The 17,725-nt window shown below is 35.8% G+C and overlaps 1 protein-coding gene, 1 long non-coding RNA gene and 1 pseudogene across 6 annotated transcripts; all 3 read left to right on the top strand.

Moving 5' to 3' along the window:
* Positions 1-225: 225 nt before the first annotated feature.
* Positions 226-5,641, top strand: LOC104700792 (nuclear pore complex protein NUP98B). Of its 4 annotated transcripts, none has more exons than XM_087458025.1 (13): positions 226-459; positions 889-962; positions 1,094-1,390; positions 1,828-2,385; positions 2,480-2,689; positions 2,789-3,441; positions 3,562-3,649; positions 3,751-3,790; positions 3,888-4,026; positions 4,238-4,354; positions 4,461-4,614; positions 4,790-4,831; positions 4,925-5,641. In XM_087458025.1, the coding sequence occupies exons 2-13, from the start codon at positions 944-946 to the stop codon at positions 5,527-5,529; spliced, it is 2,922 nt and encodes a 973-aa protein (XP_087314151.1). In that variant the 5' UTR covers positions 226-459; positions 889-943; the 3' UTR covers positions 5,530-5,641. The 4 variants fall into 4 exon arrangements, with proteins under 4 accessions (XP_087314151.1, XP_087314153.1, XP_087314150.1 ...); XM_087458024.1 differs by having other exon boundaries at positions 283-459; positions 3,730-3,790; XM_087458027.1 differs by lacking the exon at positions 4,790-4,831 and having other exon boundaries at positions 231-459.
* A 1,607-nt stretch (positions 5,642-7,248) lies between these two features.
* Positions 7,249-12,729, top strand: LOC104700791 (disease resistance protein RPP2A-like; annotated as a pseudogene). The gene is made up of 7 exons (XR_002032729.2): positions 7,249-7,369; positions 7,779-7,897; positions 8,009-8,155; positions 8,326-10,552; positions 10,626-11,666; positions 11,734-12,018; positions 12,114-12,729. The product of XR_002032729.2 is annotated as a disease resistance protein RPP2A-like (transcript).
* A 2,640-nt stretch (positions 12,730-15,369) lies between these two features.
* Positions 15,370-17,001, top strand: LOC147941090 (uncharacterized). The gene is made up of 2 exons (XR_015561616.1): positions 15,370-16,462; positions 16,623-17,001. It is a non-coding gene; the product is annotated as an uncharacterized LOC147941090 (long non-coding RNA).
* Positions 17,002-17,725: the final 724 nt, after the last annotated feature.

Here is a 17,725-nt window from a genome sequence, read left to right as displayed (position 1 = left end):
AATTTCATGCTGATCTTCTATTTAATTTTGAAAAAGATATTAAAAAAAGTTGACGCTTCAGAAGAAAAACAAATTCTAGAAAAAAAAAAAGAAACAAATTCAAGAGGGCGAACCCGGAGGAAATGAACCATGATTAAAAGCCGATCGAACCGAACAAAATCAATCCCGGTTCACAAAACCGAGCGTTAAAAAGACGCTACAAATTGACTTGAACACAACGCGAGTCGGTCGAACCGGAAATCAATCCCAGTTAATAAATAAACCGAGCGTCTCTCCGACGCTACACTGACTTGAATACAACGCAGAAACTCTGTATATATATTACTTAGCCAGCCCTCCTTCCTCCTCATTCCCCCATACGTTAAACTTTTTAGGCTTTTTATAATTCCGGCGAGGTCTCTCTGCTTCTCTCTATCCTCGTTCTCCGTCGACTCCATATCGTGCTTCATCCCCCTTCAGGTATAACATTCTTAAAATCCTCTTTTATAATACGACCACGAACTTCAATCGTTTCCGTTATCAGTTTCGGCGGTTTTATCTCGCCTGAACCCTAATTTTGCCGACATCGGACGAACGAGTACGGAATCTCCGGTTCTCTGTCTTGTTGTGACGTTCGTAAAGCGTAGTTTAGTCTTAGTTAGATTAGTATCCATCGGATTCATAGGTACTATTTGTTGGAAGTTCATGTTATCGATTAGTGTTGGTTTTGATGATTCCTGGTTATGGATTACACAAGTTGTGATGTTGCCTTGTTCATTGTCGATCTGATTACGAGTATTTGTGTGGTTAATTAGTGTAAAATTCGTATGTTCATGTTTCGGAACTTTGTGTTTGCCTTTTTGTTCTTCGTATAACTGTTCTTGACATCTTCTTGCTTTGTTGTAACAGGTTCGAAGGAACAGTTCGTTTGGCTGAGCCCGGTTTCGTGAGTATATAAAGAAAGATGTTTGGTTCTTCTAATCGTAAGTGATCCTTACCTTATTCTTTGTTAACTATGGGATTTGCACGGATCTTCCCTTTGTTTTTTCTTAATCAAATTTGGATGTTTATAGTTTTTGCTATGCTAACCTGACCCGTTTAATATGTTTTACAGCTTTTGGACAGTCATCTAACAACAGTCCATTTGGGACCCAAACTCAATCTTTGTTCGGGCAGACCAACAATAACCCGAGCAATAATCCTTTTGCTGTGAAGCCCTTTGGTAATTCTACTCCTTTTGGTGCACAGACAGGGAGTTCCATGTTTGGGGGCACTTCAACCGGCGTGTTTGGTGCACCTCAAACTTCTTCTTCCCCTTTTGGTGCTTCATCACAAGCGTTTGGTAGCTCTACTCCGGCTTTTGGAGCATCTTCTGCTCCTGCATTTGGTAGTTCAACTTCACCTTTTGGTGGTAAGTACCTTTTATGTATTTTACTGTGTGGGTTTTGTCAATCATTTCTTTGATTTAGTGCTTTACTAGGCCTGGGATAAACTATATGTGCTCATATCTTTTGGTTGGTACATTGATAGCGCTTATGGAATAGGATCTACCTTCTCCCAATAGGACTTAATTGTAAACATATACTTTTGCTTATGGTTTCTGGTTTCTGATTTCTTCAAGCGTTTGATTGTCTGTTAGTTTCTGGGTAGCAATTTCAAGTTTTATGTTTCAAAAGATTTGTTACTACTTCCAAAATTAGTAGTCTTTTGGGTTTTCTTCGTGACAGTACTAGCTCCTGATTTGGTCTAGTTTGTTTGTTTTCTTCAGGTTCTAGGTTATCGTTAGTCTTCTGATATATTTCTTTTATGCGCCTTTTCTTACGAACACTGATCAATTTTTTCTTACAGGCACTTCTACGTTTGGTCAAAAGTCTTTTGGCCTCTCAACGCCTCAGTCAAGTCCTTTCGGAAGCACCCCACAGCAATCACAGCCTGCCTTTGGGAACAGCTCTTTTGGTTCATCTTCACCTTTTGGTGCCTCTAGCACGCCTGCCTTTGGTGCCTCAAACACTTCCGCATTTGGCGCCACAAGCACACCTGGGTTTGGCGCATCAAGCACTCCTGCCTTTGGCTCCACAAACACACCTGCTTTTGGTGCATCAAGTACTCCATCATTCGGCGCCTCGAGTTCACCTGCATTTGGCGCGTCACCCGCTCCAGCCTTTGGTAGCTCTGGCACTGGATTTGGCAACAATGCCTTCGGTGCTGGAGGTGCTTTTGGTGCATCAAGCACTCCTGCTTTTGGTGCATCAAGCACTCCTGCATTTGGTGCGTCAAGCACTCCTGCGTTTGGGGCATCAAGTACCCCATCCTTTAGTTTTAGCTCTTCCCCAGCTTTTGGACAGTCTACCTCAGCATTTGGTAGCAGTGCCTTTGGCTCTACACAATCTCCCTTTGGAGCCCAAGGTTCTCCAGCTATTCCTATTCAATTACAGATTAGAAGTGAACGTTCCCACCCATTAAATGGTAACTAATTATGTTCACATGTTTTGTTTTGCAGGTGCACAGGCTTCGACCCCAATATTTGGGGGTCAAACAACTATCGGGGGTGAACAAGGGGGTAGTAGGGTCATGCCTTATGCACCTACAAATGAGGCAGAGTCAGGCACTGGTAACCCTGGGAGGCTACAATCTATATCTGCCATGCCTGTATACAAAGAAAAAAACCAGGAGGAGCTTCGGTGGAAGGACTACCAGCGAGGAGATAAAGGTCATATGCCAGACAAATCCATGTTATGCTTTTGGCTTAAGGTTAGATGTTTGGGCTTTATTTACCAAAATATTGATTCTCTTGTTGTTTAATCTTCAGGTGGACAACGTCCTGCTGGTCAATCTCCTGGAGGTGCTGGATTCGGTGTAACAACTTCTCAGCCAAGTGTATTCTCTCCTTCACCAACGTTTGGCCAGACATCTCCAAATCCAACAAACCCTTTTGCACAGAAGACATCAATAACTACCCCAAATCTTTCATCTCCCTTTGGTCAACCCACTACCCCCTCCTTTGGTCAACCCACAACCCCATCCTTTGGTCAACCCACAACCCCATCCTTTGGTCAACCCACTATCCCATCCATGTTTGGGTCAACTGCATCAAATGCCACATCCGTTTTTGGATCATCCCCTAGTTTTGCAACAAACACACAGCAGCCATTTGGTTCAGCCCCTGCACATGGGTCAAATTCAGCATTTAGCATGGGTGGAAATAATAACAACAGTCAGTCATCTCCCCTGTTCGGTTCAAACCCCTTATTTGGACAAAGTACTACTCCTGCATTTCAACAGACGAGTTCTGCGTTTGGACTGAATACCACTCCTACATTTCAACAGACTAGTTCTGTGAATGGACAGAATACCAATCCTGCAAATGGACAGAGTAACATTTTCAGTACACCTTCCACTGGCTCCGCAAATCTGTTTTCAAGCTCTTTCACTACAAGCATCTCTCCCTATGCTCAAACAACGGTGAGTTTCTTTTTAACTAATTTAAATGCCAGTTCACTTCAGAATTGATATCTCTTTCTCTGCCTTTTGAGTTATGTAGGGATTTCGTAGGGATTTCTAATATTGGCTTTATTTTTGCAGCCTGCTCTTTCGACACCTTACCAATCAGTTCAGCCAACTCAACCATCAGGTGCTTTTAGTTTCAACAACTTTGCTCAAACCCAAACAGGTATGTCGATCAATCAAAGCATCCTTAATATTATAATCTTATATACTAGAAGCTAAGTCCTGTATGTTTATGTTCTGAAGCTAATACAACTGGCGTTACAGGTGGAACGGGAACTTTGAGCCAAAGCAACTTTAAGCAAGTGTATGGTCTCTCTGACATCAGTGTTTCCGACTCTAATTTTCCTTTTAGATAATCTATTAACATCAGTGTTTCATTCTTTTCTTTTTTGTTTTGACAGGCCTGCGTTCGGTAACTCTGCTATTATGCAACCAACTCCTGTAACAAACCCATTTGGAACGCTTCCTGCTTTGCCTCAGGTTTCAATTGGTCAAGGTAGAAATTCACCTTCCATTCAGTATGGAATCTCCAGCATGCCTGTAAGTATACTGCCTTTTTCAATACCTACACACCAACGTTTTCTTCATAACTTCTTTCCAAATTTGAAGCACATAAAATTCTGTTGCTAGGCATTGAATTCCTCTGCATAGCATCTTGAAGTTTTTCATTGTTCACATAGATACGATGTTATGACAGAAACAAATGACTACTCCATGTTATTAACCCATATATATTTTCCTTTCTTCTCAGGTCGTTGATAAGCCTGCTCCTGTTAGAGTATCTCCACTCCTGACTTCTCGACACCTTTTACAAAGGCGGGTCAGGCTACCTACAAGGAAGTACCGTCCTGGTGATGATGGTCCAAAGGCATGTTTTCTGTTTTCTTAATTTTGGCTTGGTCTTTAATAGCTCAGTCTTTAATTTTGTTACTGAGGCTCTTTCTACCTGTTTGCTTCTTCAATGTTTATTTCAGGTTCCATTCTTCAGCGATGAAGAGAATTCCAGTACACCAAAGGCTGATGCCCTTTTCATTCCAAGGGAAAACCCTAGAGCTCTATTTATACGCCCAGTTGAAAGGGTAAAATCAGAACATCCAAAGGATGGCCCGGCCCCACTGCAGGAGAATGGTAAGCTTTCTTTTAACATTGATTGGCATATTCATTTGCAAATGTAGGCTTTCTATTGTCCCAAATAGCTCCTTTTTTCTAGACATGGCTCCAATAGTGTCTACCTGCTTCAATATTTAAATATAGTGGCTGAATTTGTTCATATCTGACACTTCATTTTACATGTGAATTTCAGGTAATAAGTCAAATGGGGTTACTAATGGAGCCAACCATGAGAGTGAGTACTTAAAATATGAATTTGTAACGAAATAGTGATTAACGTTTGTGCATTGTGAGGACCATTCTCTGATTCTACAATCAATATCTGCAGATAAGAATAACGGTGAAACTTGTGAGGCTCCTCCGGTTAAAGCCAATCAGAAACCGAACGGAACACATGAAAATCACGGAGGCGACAAAAATGGTTCACCAAGCGGAGCAGATATCGAGACATTGATGCCAAAGCTGCATCACGCTGAATATTTCACAGAGCCTCGGATCCAAGAACTGGCTACAAAAGAAAGGGTTGATCCGGGTCATTGCAAGCGGGTAAAAGACTTTGTTGTTGGGAGACACGGTTACGGGAGTATAAAATTTCTGGGAGAGACGGATGTGTGTAAACTTGACCTGGAAATGGTGGTTCAGTTCAAAAACCGTGAAGTGAATGTGTACATGGACGAGAGCAAAAAACCTCCTGTGGGTCAAGGACTGAATAAGCCCGCGGTTGTAACTTTGCTGAACATAAAATGTATGGACAAGAAGACCAGTACGCAAGTGAAGGAAGGCGCGAGATTGGACAAGTACAAGGAAATGCTGAGGAGGAAAGCTGAGGAACAGGGAGCAAAATTTGTGTCTTATGATGCTGTGAAAGGCGAGTGGACGTTCAAGGTGGAGCATTTCAGTTCCTACAAGCTTGGAGAAGAAGATGATATGTAGAAAGATCATTGTGTAGACTAGTGTCCTGTTTTTTGGTTTTACTTTTTGGGGTTTCTCTATTGGTCTGTTTTTACAATATATAATGTCAAAAATGACATGTCTTTTGTTCTTACCTCATCTTCTCAACCTCTCTTCTATCAGTTTCACTAGGAAAAATTTACTTGAGTTCTTGAATTATATAATTACTAGGTAATTAGTCCACGCAATGCGTGGTTGTATGCATAATAGTTTTGATTATATTTTTAAAATTTTTTTAAACTAAAATATTGTTTTACTAATGTATAATCTCAAAAAAATTATATTAATGTATAATCTCAAAAAAATTATACTAATGTATGAATCTCAAAAACATTTGTAGCAATTTCTCAAAATAACACTCCTGTCAACAATTTTTTGGTATGGTTATTTATTATATAAAATTTAAAATATATAAACTTTTTTATAAGTCAAAAATTAACCAATACTACAAAAAAATTATTACAAATTGATTAGCTATATTAATATAAATAATAATATAGAAATTTAAACATTTTCCTAATATGAGAGAATCTATGTTTATGATCATGTTTTATAGAGGTAAAACATTGATTTAAAGATTTTTTTAATGACCATGTAAACATAAGACTGTAGTATAGTAAAATTGAATCAAATAAAATTATCAAAAAATTTAGTAACTACGTATAAAATTATTGTATATAGAATATTCCTCATTTCAAAGTTTAAAGCAATTAAAATAATTAAAAAATATTAAAATTTTACCAAAAACATTTTTTCTTGAAAGATAAATATATTATTTGGAGGAATGAATGTAAAATTATTGGGTAGGAGTTACATTTGAGTTAAATGTAGAGTTAAATGAAGTTAGATACCTTTAAAAGTGAGTTAATTATAAATAAATATTTTAATTTATTTTTGACTTAAAAGAAAAGGATTGCCAAGTGGCTCAATCAAAATTTAAACTTACACTTTTTGATTGTTTTGTTGATATAAACTCAACACTCACACATAACATTCCAAATTGAAAATATTACTTTTGAAGTGACAAACTAAATTAGTTTAAAAAAAAAAATTATATGAACTTCAATTTAAAGATTTTTTAAAACCCCAAGAATAACTTCAATCCTTTTGTTTTTTGTTTTGTTTTTCACTTATCAATATAATCTATAGTGCTAGATTTCATACTAATGGTTTCATCTTTAGAGGATTTAATTAGTTAAATGGTATTTTAAAATAATGACTTATAAGATGCTAATCTAAAATAGATAACGAAGATAAACCTTTTAAAACAGATTCTCAAATAAACTTGATTTTTTGTTAAAACCAACATATGTGAATTTAAAGCTATGGAAATTTTAAAAATAAATATGAATAGATTAGAAAGGCAAGAAATATAAAAGAAATATTTTATTTTTATATAAATAAAATAAAAATTGAAAACAATGTTAAATTGTTAATTATATATAATAATTTCTAAATTAAAATATAGTTACAAACTCTTACAACACATATTATATATAACAACATTTGATATTGGTGAGAGAGGAGGAGAAAATGGGTACTTATAAGATAATAATCCAAATTAGATAATGAAGATGAATCTTTAAATATAAAAACAATGTAAAATAGATATATATATTAAAATTCACATTCACTTCACGGTTCTAACCCGGTTTACCAGAAAGTCCCGGTTCTCATCCACAACAGTAAACCGGTTTGTGAGTCTCTTAACATCGTTGAATACATCGATGAGACGTGGAAATCATCTGGACCGTCCATTCTTCCTTCTCATCCTCATGATCGAGCTCTCGCTCGCTTCTGGTCTGCCTTCGTTGATGACAAGGTCCGTCATTTGTTGTTCTTACGAGGCTTTCTTTTGTCAAGAATTTTTAATGTGTGATCAGTGTTTTGTCCATATATGAATGCGACCGTTTTTACCACTTTTTAAATTCTTTTTATTATTATTCCATATTGGGATTATATTTTCTATTTTCTTTTTATAAATAGACAAATCTCCCAAAATATATTCATTGATGGATGCTTCATGTTTAAAATTGGTCTGAAATATCTTTTACGTGTTAAAATTTGGTAACTATAATCTCGGATTATTACAAGGTGGAGATAATCAACCTTTAGGGATGAAACCATTAAGCTTCAAAATAAAATCAATTAATATGAATTTATTTAAGATTTAGGACAACTTCTCTAGCTATCTCAACTATGTTCTCTTAACTTTCATCCTACAAATGCAGTGGTTTCCAGCTTTCATAGCGGCGAGTGTTGGAAACACAAAAGTCTTTGATTGTCCTTGATGATATATGGAGAGAGGGAGATTGGGACATGATTAAACCAATTTTTCCACGGAACAAAGGTGACATCTTTTGTTACGTATATTTACATAATTGTCTTTTTAATATATTCACGGGTTGAGGTAAAAACATTTTCTTTTTTTTTTTTCTTTTTTGTTATATCTTTCATATAGGTTGGAAGGTACTACTTATATCTCGTAACGAGAGTATTGCATTACGAGCAGATCCAACATGTTTTACCTTTAAACTAAATTTTCTAACTCCCGAAGAAAGTTGGACAATTTTCCAAAGGATAGTGTTTCCCACAGAAAATATTACCAGTAAGCTTTCAAAAGGATTTAACTAACTGATCTTTGTTTTCTATGGTGATCATAATTAATGATTAGAGATTTTTTACTTAGCATGACCATAATCCGCTTTTACTTAAAAATATCTTTCTCAACCGTATAATCCTTCAGATATTTCACCAAAACTTGATGATCTTGTGTAGAACATAAAGCTGATCAAGAAATGGAAGAGATGGGTAAGAAGATGATCGAACATTGTGGAGGTCTACCTTTGGCTGTTAAGGTATTAGGCGGGTTGTTAGCTGCTCAACACACATTAAGTGAGTGGAAAAGGATATATGAGAATCTCACATCTCACATCGTAGGAGGGGCTAGCTTCAGTGATAACAATATCAGTTCAGTTTACCAAATATTGTCTCTGAGCTATGAAGAGCTGCCTATTTATCTGAAGCACTGCTTCCTCTACCTAGCAGGTGTTCCAGAAAATGATGCAATAGATGTGAGAGAATTGTCCTATTACTGGGCCGCAGAAGGAATACCAAAGTCGAGGTATTATGATGGAGAGACCATTCGAGAGCTCGCTGATGGATACATAGAAGAATTGGTGAACAGAAACATGGTAATTTCTAAACGAGACGTAACGACATCAAGATTTGAAACGTGTCATTTGCATGATATGATGAGAGAAGTTAATCTATTTAAAGCTGGAGAAGAGAATTTCCTACAAAATGTTAATGCAAGTACCGTTACCTCAAGTAGTGCAAACTCTCGGTATCTAAGTGAACCTCGCAGACTCGTCATACATTCTTGTGACGATACATATCTTATAAAGAATCCAAATATTAGATCTCTCTCGTTCAGAGGGTCAAAGTTTATGGCATCAGGTTTATACTTTACAAAGGTACAGTTGATGAGGGTTTTAGATCTCTCTGGTGCAAGGTTTGAGGGAGGGAAGTTACCTTCTAACATTGGAAAGCTCATCCATTTACGGTACTTGAGTTTACACAGTGCACAAGTATCTCATCTACCTTCTTCTATGCAGAATCTGAAGTTGCTCCTCTATTTGAATCTAAATGTGGAAGCAGGACCTCCACTTGATGTGCCTAATATCTTGAATGAGATGCAAGAACTGAGGTACCTTTGGTTACCGTATAAAATACGTGATGAGAAAAAGTTGGAATTAGGTAATCTAATCAACTTGGAGACATTGGAGTATTTTTCAACAAAGCATAGCAGCGTTGGGGATCTTCACTGTTTGACAAGGCTTGAGACTCTATCAGTCTTATTCAACGGCGAAGGGTGCACTAAAGAAACTCTATGTTCATCTCTTAGTGGGATGTGACACTTGGAAAATCTTACCATTGATGGTTACACGAATGATGAAGAAGAAATCGTATTGAAATGCGTCCATCTCAAAAAGCTGAATTTGACTCTATATATGCCAAGGTTACGTGATGTGCAAAGTTTTCCTTCTGTCCTTACAAGCATAAATCTGAAGAATTGTTGTCTGAAGGAGGATCCAATGCCTATTCTAGAGAAGCTACTTCACTTATATGATGTCAAATTATCATTTAAATCTTTTTGTGGTAAGAGAATGGTTTGCTTGAGCGGGGGGTTTCCTCAATTGCATACGCTTTCAATATTGGGACTATTGGAATGGGAAGAGTGGGTCGTAGAAGAAGGCTCCATGCCCCTGCTTCATACTATGACTATTAGTGACTGTAAGAAACTAAAGGTATTTCCTGATGGGTTCAGATTTAGCTACAGTTTGAAGGATGTTGTTATGGACAATGAATGGAAGGAGAGATTGTCCAACGGAGGAGAAGATTATTACAAATTCCAACACATCCCTTTTGTTAAATTCTCTGGCGTATGTACTTTGGAAACTCTATCTTCGTCTCTAGGTGATCACATGGCCAGTACAAGTGAAGTTCTTCCTATCCGCAGCCATGATGTTGACGAATCTGATTCTACTAAAGAGATGATGACTCAAGAATCAGAATGCATATTAGTCTTTTCATGCAATGACAACCATGATGTGGAAGAATCACATTACATGGAAGCCATCTTAAAAGAGTTGCAAGAGCGGGGGGTCACACCTTTGACATGTAATCTATCTGGTAGAGAGAGTTTGAACACAAATATGCTAGAAAGATGTAGTGTTGGTATTATGGTACTTTCAACTAGTTACGTTTGTTCTACACAGTCCATGGATCATCTTGTGGCAATCATGGAGCACCGGAAAGAGAAAAACCTTGTGATTATTCCTATATATTTCAAAGTAACACGTCAAGACATTTTTGGATTGAAAGGCAAGTCTGAAGCAGCGTTTCTGCACCTTCAGAGTTCTGTCCAGGAAGACAGAGTTCAGAAATGGAAGATGGCTCTGGCTGAAATAGCATCCATAGATGGACATGAATGGACAAAAGGGTAAATTTACTTCTCTTAATTTGCAAAATGTGTCCTTATTACTGTTTTCTAATTCTGTGTGTGTGTTTTGCAGGACTCAGGTTGTGCTTGCGGAGGAAGTTGTAAGAAACGCATGCTTAAGGTTATATTTGAAAAATAGCAAGAATCTGGTCAGAATCTTAGCATTGTTAAATCAGTCCCAACCTTCAGATGCAGACATTGTGGGGATTTGGGGTATGGCAGGAATAGGTATGACATCTATTGCTAGAGAAATTTTTGGAACTCTAGCACCAAAATATGATTTGTGTTACTTCTACAAGAATTTGATCTAACGTGTCAAGTGAAAGGGCTGAGGAAAATGCGTGATGATTTCTTAGCTACTGTGTTTGGGGAAGAAAAACTAAGTATAGGGGCATCTGATATAAAACCGAGTTTCATGAGGGACTGGTTCCAGGGAAAAAAAATTCTTGTTGTTTTTGATGACGTGAGTAATTCTAGAGATGTAGAAACTGTACTTGGAGGGTATGTCTGGTTTTCTCATGGTCACAGAATCATCTTAACCTCTAGGAGAAAACAAGTTCTTGTACAGTGCAAGGTTAAAGAGCCATACGAGTTCCAAAAGCTATGTGAGTTTGAATCTTCTCGTCTTTGCAAGCAATATTTGAATGGAGAAGATGTGGTCATCTCGGAACTTATGAGCTGCAGTAGTGGTATCCCATTGGCTCTCAATGTTTTAGGTTCCTCTGTATCGAAGCAGGATAGAAGCAATATGATGGAACATCTACAAAGCTTGCGGAGAAATCCTCCAACTCAGATTCAAGACGCATTTAAGAGAAGCTTTGGTGGACTAGACGAAAACGAAAAGAACATATTCTTGGATCTTGCATGTTTTTTCACAGGGGAGAACAAAGATGATGTGGTGCAACTACTTGATGCTTGCGGGTTTTTTACATATTTGGGAATCTCTGATCTCATTGACAAGTCTCTCATTAGCGTTGTAGATAATAAAATAGAGATTCCTGTTCCTTTTCAAGACATTGGTCGATTTCTAGTTAATGAAGAAGACGAGAATCCATGCGAACGTAGCAGACTATGGGACTCTAAAGACATTTCTAATGTATTGACATGTAATTCTGTAAGTTGTCATTTGCCTAATTCTTTTAGTTTTTAATGTTTTCCTACTTACGGATTGTCTTCGTCAGGGAACTGACGCGATCGAAGGCATTTTCTTGGATGCATCTGACTTGACCTGTGAGCTTAGTCCTACTGTGTTTGGTAAGATGTATAGACTTAGATTGCTGAAGCTCTATGGGAACCAGTGCAAGCTACGTTTATCTCAAGGCCTCGAGACTTTGCCTGATGAGCTCAGGTTACTTCACTGGGAGAATTACCCTCTGAAATGCTTGTCTCAAAAATTTAATCCTGAGAACCTTGTAGAGGTAAACATGCCTTATAGCAACATGAAGAAGCTATGGGAAGGGAAGAAAGTAAGTGTTTGACGTTATGGTGTTTTAAGATGTTTACATTAATTTATAAACTTGCATCTGATGGCTTATTTCGATTTAATAATGTTGTGAAACAGAGTCTCGAGAAGCTAAAGAAAATTAAACTGAGTCACTCCAGAAACTTAGCTGACATTACGGTGTTATCAGAAGCCCTGAAAGTTGAACATATTGATCTCGAAGGATGTACGAGTCTTGTTGACGTTAGCACATCTATTCCTAGTTGTGGGAAGCTTGTTTCCTTGAATTTGAAAGACTGTTCACGGTTGGTAAAGCTGCCTGCTATGTTCGGGTTAACATCTCTCAAGCTTCTTCGTATGTCTGGTTGTTCAGAGGATTTTGCACCAAACTTGATAGAGTTATATCTATCTGGGACTTCCATTGTCAATCGAGAGTCTTTCTGAACTTGTTACACTTGATCTTGAGCACTGCACAAGGCTTAAGTATCTACCAAACGGAATAAGCAACTTACGATCTATGGTGGAGCTTAAGCTGTTTGGTTGCACAAGGCTTCATCAGAAAAGCTTGGAATCTACATGATTTCGCCTAGGAGAAGTTGAAAAGGTGAGGTCACTCGGAAGGAAACAAAAAGGTGTTTCACGGTCGGTAATCTTTGTGTTTCATGTTTACTGATAGATTTGATGATCTTCATAATTTTTTTTCTTTTTTCTTACTTGGCCAACAGGCCGAACACAACCATACGTCTTGGTTAATATTCATAATCACCACCACCAGCCAAATCATGGCCACACAAGACAACACACTCACGTGTGTTTTCAAAATACCAGATTTTTTTTTTTTTTTTTTTTTTTATAGATAGTCGATGGAGTTTGGATAAATCTCATTACCAACTCATAATTAGAACAAAAAGAAAGAAAAACTCCAATGTTAAAAGAAGAAGCGATGGAGAAAGGTCAAAATAAAAGATAGAGAAACTCAAATTTCAAACTCAAACCATAAACCACATCAAGGATCTTGGCTTTGATACCATAATAGATTTGATGAGAGTAAGAACACAAAGGTGTTTAGGAAGAATTAATATTAGACTGTCATGATTGTAATTGTACAAGATACATTCTCTTATATAGAGATGAGTTTCCTAAACTAATGATAAATGTAAATATTCCTAAACTATATCTTCTAAATTCTTCTCAATCTTCATAATTTACATATTCTTAGGTTTGTCAACTCGATCGTCGATCGTCGATATCCGGTTCTCCATATTCCAATATTTACTTTGGTGCACATATTGATGTTAAGGTTCCTTCTTTGCTAAGTATTATCAGTGATGCGTTGCATATGTGTTAAGTCTCGCCGGTACAATGAAAACTATATGGTAGCTGCATTGTATATTTGTATTACGGGTGCTTATAGACTGATAGAGTAACAATATTTGCCTCAGCTGCTTCTGTAAACTTATGTTTTTTTTTTGTTTTCTCTATGAATAGCACATGGTCTATACAGAGATCCCTAAGTTGTGCTGAAAAGCAAATTTCAAGAGGTGATTATTGTTGATATAGGGCCTGACTGGTTCAAATGTTGTGGTTGCGGTTGCGGTTGCGGAAGATTGCGGAAGCGGGCGATTGCGGTTTCAAGCGTTATTAAGCGTTTTGAACGACTGGTTTAGCGGTTTAAAATTAGTGCGTTTGCGGAAGGTTTACGACTGGTTGACCAGCGGGTGCAATAGCGGTTGGAACATAATAAATGTGATATATAATATATAAATGTTTAAAAACACAAAAATTTTAATTAAACTTGATTTATAATTTAAATTTATTAAAAAAATACTAAAATAATTATTCAAAAAACAAATAAATTTCATATTGAAATACTTATTCCTTTATGCATTTGGATTTTCACCAAAAATTTAATTAAGTAATTTGATAAATAACAAAACATATGCTTTAGATCGTAAATCTTTTCTCTTTTCTCTTAGATCGTTGTTCAGTAGTTGCATCGGTAGGAATGATCAAATGAGAGTTGAGAAGAGTCATTGATGATTTGTTTTAATATTTTTCACAAATATTCTTATTTTCTTAAATTTCTGATGAATTATTATATTTATTTAGATTTTTTTGAACTTATGTGCGATATGCCATTAAATTTACATCAAGTTTTCTGGGTTATTGTTAATTCGAATATTATTTTCTTCTAATTGTTTATTTTATAATCTCTGCAATCGTATTCGTACTTCATTTTCTCCCATCCTTAATGAGTAAAATGGTTAGATAGAAGATATAACAAAAAAAAAAATTCATTATCATTGATTTCTTTTAAGTTTTTTACAAAAAAAAAAAAAGTTCCAACCGCAATCGCCCACAACCGCAAACGCTTGCGGGAAACAGCTTTTGGAATTCAGTGGTTTGAAGCGATTGGGAGCGGTTTGTGTGATTGGTTCCAATCGCTAGCAACTGCTACCACCCGCAAACGCAGCGTTTGCGGGAGGTAGCGGTAGAACTAGTCAACATCGTAGTAACTTTTCTTTCTTTATTTTATCTCAATATTTTCTCTGTATAAAGCTCTGTAGATTAGATCCCGCAAAAAATAGTATTTTTTCTTCAAAGCCGGGAAGGGTATATAAAGCAAAATATTTAAGGAATTTAAAGACTATTAAAGTGTAGATTTATGCATGATGATTATCAAAATTAGAGGATCCGGGAAGGGCATAGAAAGCAAAATTGAGCATGAATATGGTGGCAAAAGGGAAAGAAGGCTCAGAAAGATAACATCTCATGAGGATAAAATCATACGGTCTCGAGATAATATAGGTGCCAACCATTTTTTTATGAACATAACTACATAAGTTACATAACACCAAGGCTGTGACTAAACATTATTGATGAGTAAATGACATATTTGAATAAACATACAGTAAAACCTCTATAAATTAATAAGGTCGGGACTATAAAATTTTATTAATTTAGATAGGTTTTAATTTATCAATAAATTAATAATTATTAATTTATCGATAAATTAAGATTTTATTAATTTGTGAAGAGATTTTATAGATATCACTAGATTTTCACTAGATTGATTTTAATAAAATCACATATCTTCTTATAATTAAAAGAGAAGTACAAATTATAAAATGTCTAAAATCTTTAGTTTTATTACTTAAATTGCCACTCAATTAAGTATAAAGGAGGTGATTAATTGAAATTAGAAGGATAAATTTGAGATTAAAAATTTTAATTAAAAGTCCAACCCATAATGTTAGGATCCGCGCGTTTCTCAAATGGATCTTTGGTGGATCAATTCTTTTTGTTAACAACTAAAAATTGAAGAACACTCTGTTTTGATCCTGACGGAAGACATATAATTGTCATTTAACTTAATCTTATCTTCCTCCTCCTCTCAATCGTCGTCTCCCCAGATCTCTTTTCCATTTTTGTTCTGTTGGGTTTTCCTTCTAGTGGGGAAACCAATTGGGTTTTCCTTCTAGTGGGGAAACCAATTGGGTTTGGTTAACCAAATCTGGACTTGGGCCATTATATTAGTCCATAAGATTAATATTGGGCTTTAGGTTATAAGACACGATATAAACACTCTCAACCTAGTTATTGGCATAAAGAAAAAAAATAGAGAGAAAATAGTTGATTTTTGGATTTAGAGGAGAAGAGAAAAACAAAACCTTTAGGGTTTGGTGTTTTGCACGTTTGGACATTCAAACGAGTTCCGATTTGGCTGATTTTTGGAGGGTAGCTTCGTGACTCAGTGTTCTACAGATTTGACAGTGGAGATCTTGTTTCAACGGTTGGTTTGTGAGAAATCTGAGTTTTAGCGTGGCTGATCGTGTCTAGAATTTTCAGATTTTTCTGCAGCATCTGTCGTGAGTGTTTGTAAGATCCAACAGTGAGATCTTTTTGGTTTGAGCTGAAATTTTGCAGAGTTGTTCCTGACCTGTTTATCTAGAATTTGTACGGTGGAGATCTGAATAGGTTGCTGGAATCTTAGTAAATCTAGGGTTGCTTGGAACTGCATATTTTTAGCCTTTTGTGTTCTCTCTTGTGTTGTTTTTCTTATTGAGATTGCTACTTATAGCCTTAGTCTCTGGAGAGGACGTGGTTGTACTCAAATACATTGGTGATAGTGAGATTTTGAGTGGACTACGGTCCCGTGGTTTTTACTCCTCGCATTGAGAAGGTTTCCACGTATAATTCTATGTGTCAGTTATTTTACGCTCTACCAAGTTTATTATATTTTCCTCACAGGTTCACATAAGTTAGGGTGAAACTTTATTCCGCTGCGCAACTGTGCGTTGTTTCCCCAACATGTTCTTCTTCTTTTGTCTTTCCTCTCACGACAATGCAGCGAATTTATGGTCGAGTCGATAACTCGATATCTGGATTTGTTTCCTATTGCAGTGGTATCTAGATTCAACCACCGAATACCAATTACGATGATGAAGAAGAAAGTATCATCTTGCTAGGTAAATGTTCGAATCCGTGAGACGGAATTTGCATACGATGAAGACGTTGGGACTCTTTTTGTGGCGTTTGCTAAATTTGAAGAACGATGCAATGACGTAGGTTCATCTACAAGTTTGCTCTTGATCATATTCCTAAAGGAAGAGCTGAAATTTTTTACAGGAAACTTTTGGCGTTTGATGAGAAACGATTTGGTGATAACGAAGGAATTAAGACGCCATTGTTGGCAAAACAAAGTTTCAGTTTCAAGATGAAGTGAGGAAGAACCCTTTGAACTATGATTTGTGGTTCAATTACATTATATTAGCTTAGAGGAGACTCTAAAGAACAAGGATAAAATAAGAGAAATCTACGAGAGGGCTATTGCTAATGTTCTTCCACCTTCCCAAGAGAAACGATACTGACAAAGGAATTACTAAAATATTTTCCAAAAATGTTTATTCTAAATATGTTTAAGTTACTAAAAGTAATTTAAATGCTTACAGACTATGTGATGAATTGGATTAGATTTTTTCATAAATATGATTCTATAGTTTTTTTTTATGGATTGTCTACTAAAACACATAAATATTTTAATTTGAAATTTGAAAATATTTTAAAGGTAATCTAAAGGTTTTTATTTATAAACAATAAAACACATTTAAATAAAAGAAAAAAGAGAATAAATTGGCATTCTCTACATTGTCTATAAATATTAGATTAAATCATACTTTAAATTAATTTCCAAAAAAATATTTGAAATAAATCTAAAAGAAATTGGTATCACATAATTAAAATACTGTTTAATAAATATTTAAAATATTTTGTTAAATCCTAAAATAAAACTTAAATGCCTGCGGGTCAAGTGATAGAGTGATTTGAGATTACAAAATATGATTATATAGTTTTAGTTTACAGGTTGTCGACACACATAAAATATTTTAGTCTTACGCAAAATTGAGAATTATAGTAAATTTTATAATTTAGATTAAAAGTATATTATAAAAAGTTAAATAATGCATAACAATTACAACTATTAATCACACAATGAAATTATTTAGACATACCATCAATTCTATATTCATCTCACCCCTTACTTTATTCTAAAAACACTATAAATTGAATTTCTATAATATTCAATAATATATCACAAAATACTAAAATATCATTAGATGCGAAAATGATCCCGCGGTATACCGCGGGTGAGATCCTAGTATATCTAATCAAATCACATGTTTGACAAAAAAATCTAATAAAATCACATTTTCTTAGATATATATGTGTTT

Source organism: Camelina sativa, chromosome 7, assembly GCF_030686135.1.
Source record: "Camelina sativa cultivar CO46 ecotype springtype chromosome 7, ASM3068613v1".
Taxonomy (NCBI): Eukaryota; Viridiplantae; Streptophyta; class Magnoliopsida; order Brassicales; family Brassicaceae; genus Camelina; species Camelina sativa.
Note: the sequence above shows the minus strand (reverse complement) of the source record. Positions and strands in the feature narration are given on the sequence as shown.

Coding starts and splice junctions, on each gene's coding strand:
- LOC104700792 (XM_087458024.1), top strand. Junction 3,442..3,561: donor CTCCCTATGCTCAAACAACG/GTGAGTTTCTTT, acceptor TTATTTTTGCAG/CCTGCTCTTTCGACACCTTA. Junction 4,615..4,789: donor GGCCCCACTGCAGGAGAATG/GTAAGCTTTCTT, acceptor TGTGAATTTCAG/GTAATAAGTCAAATGGGGTT.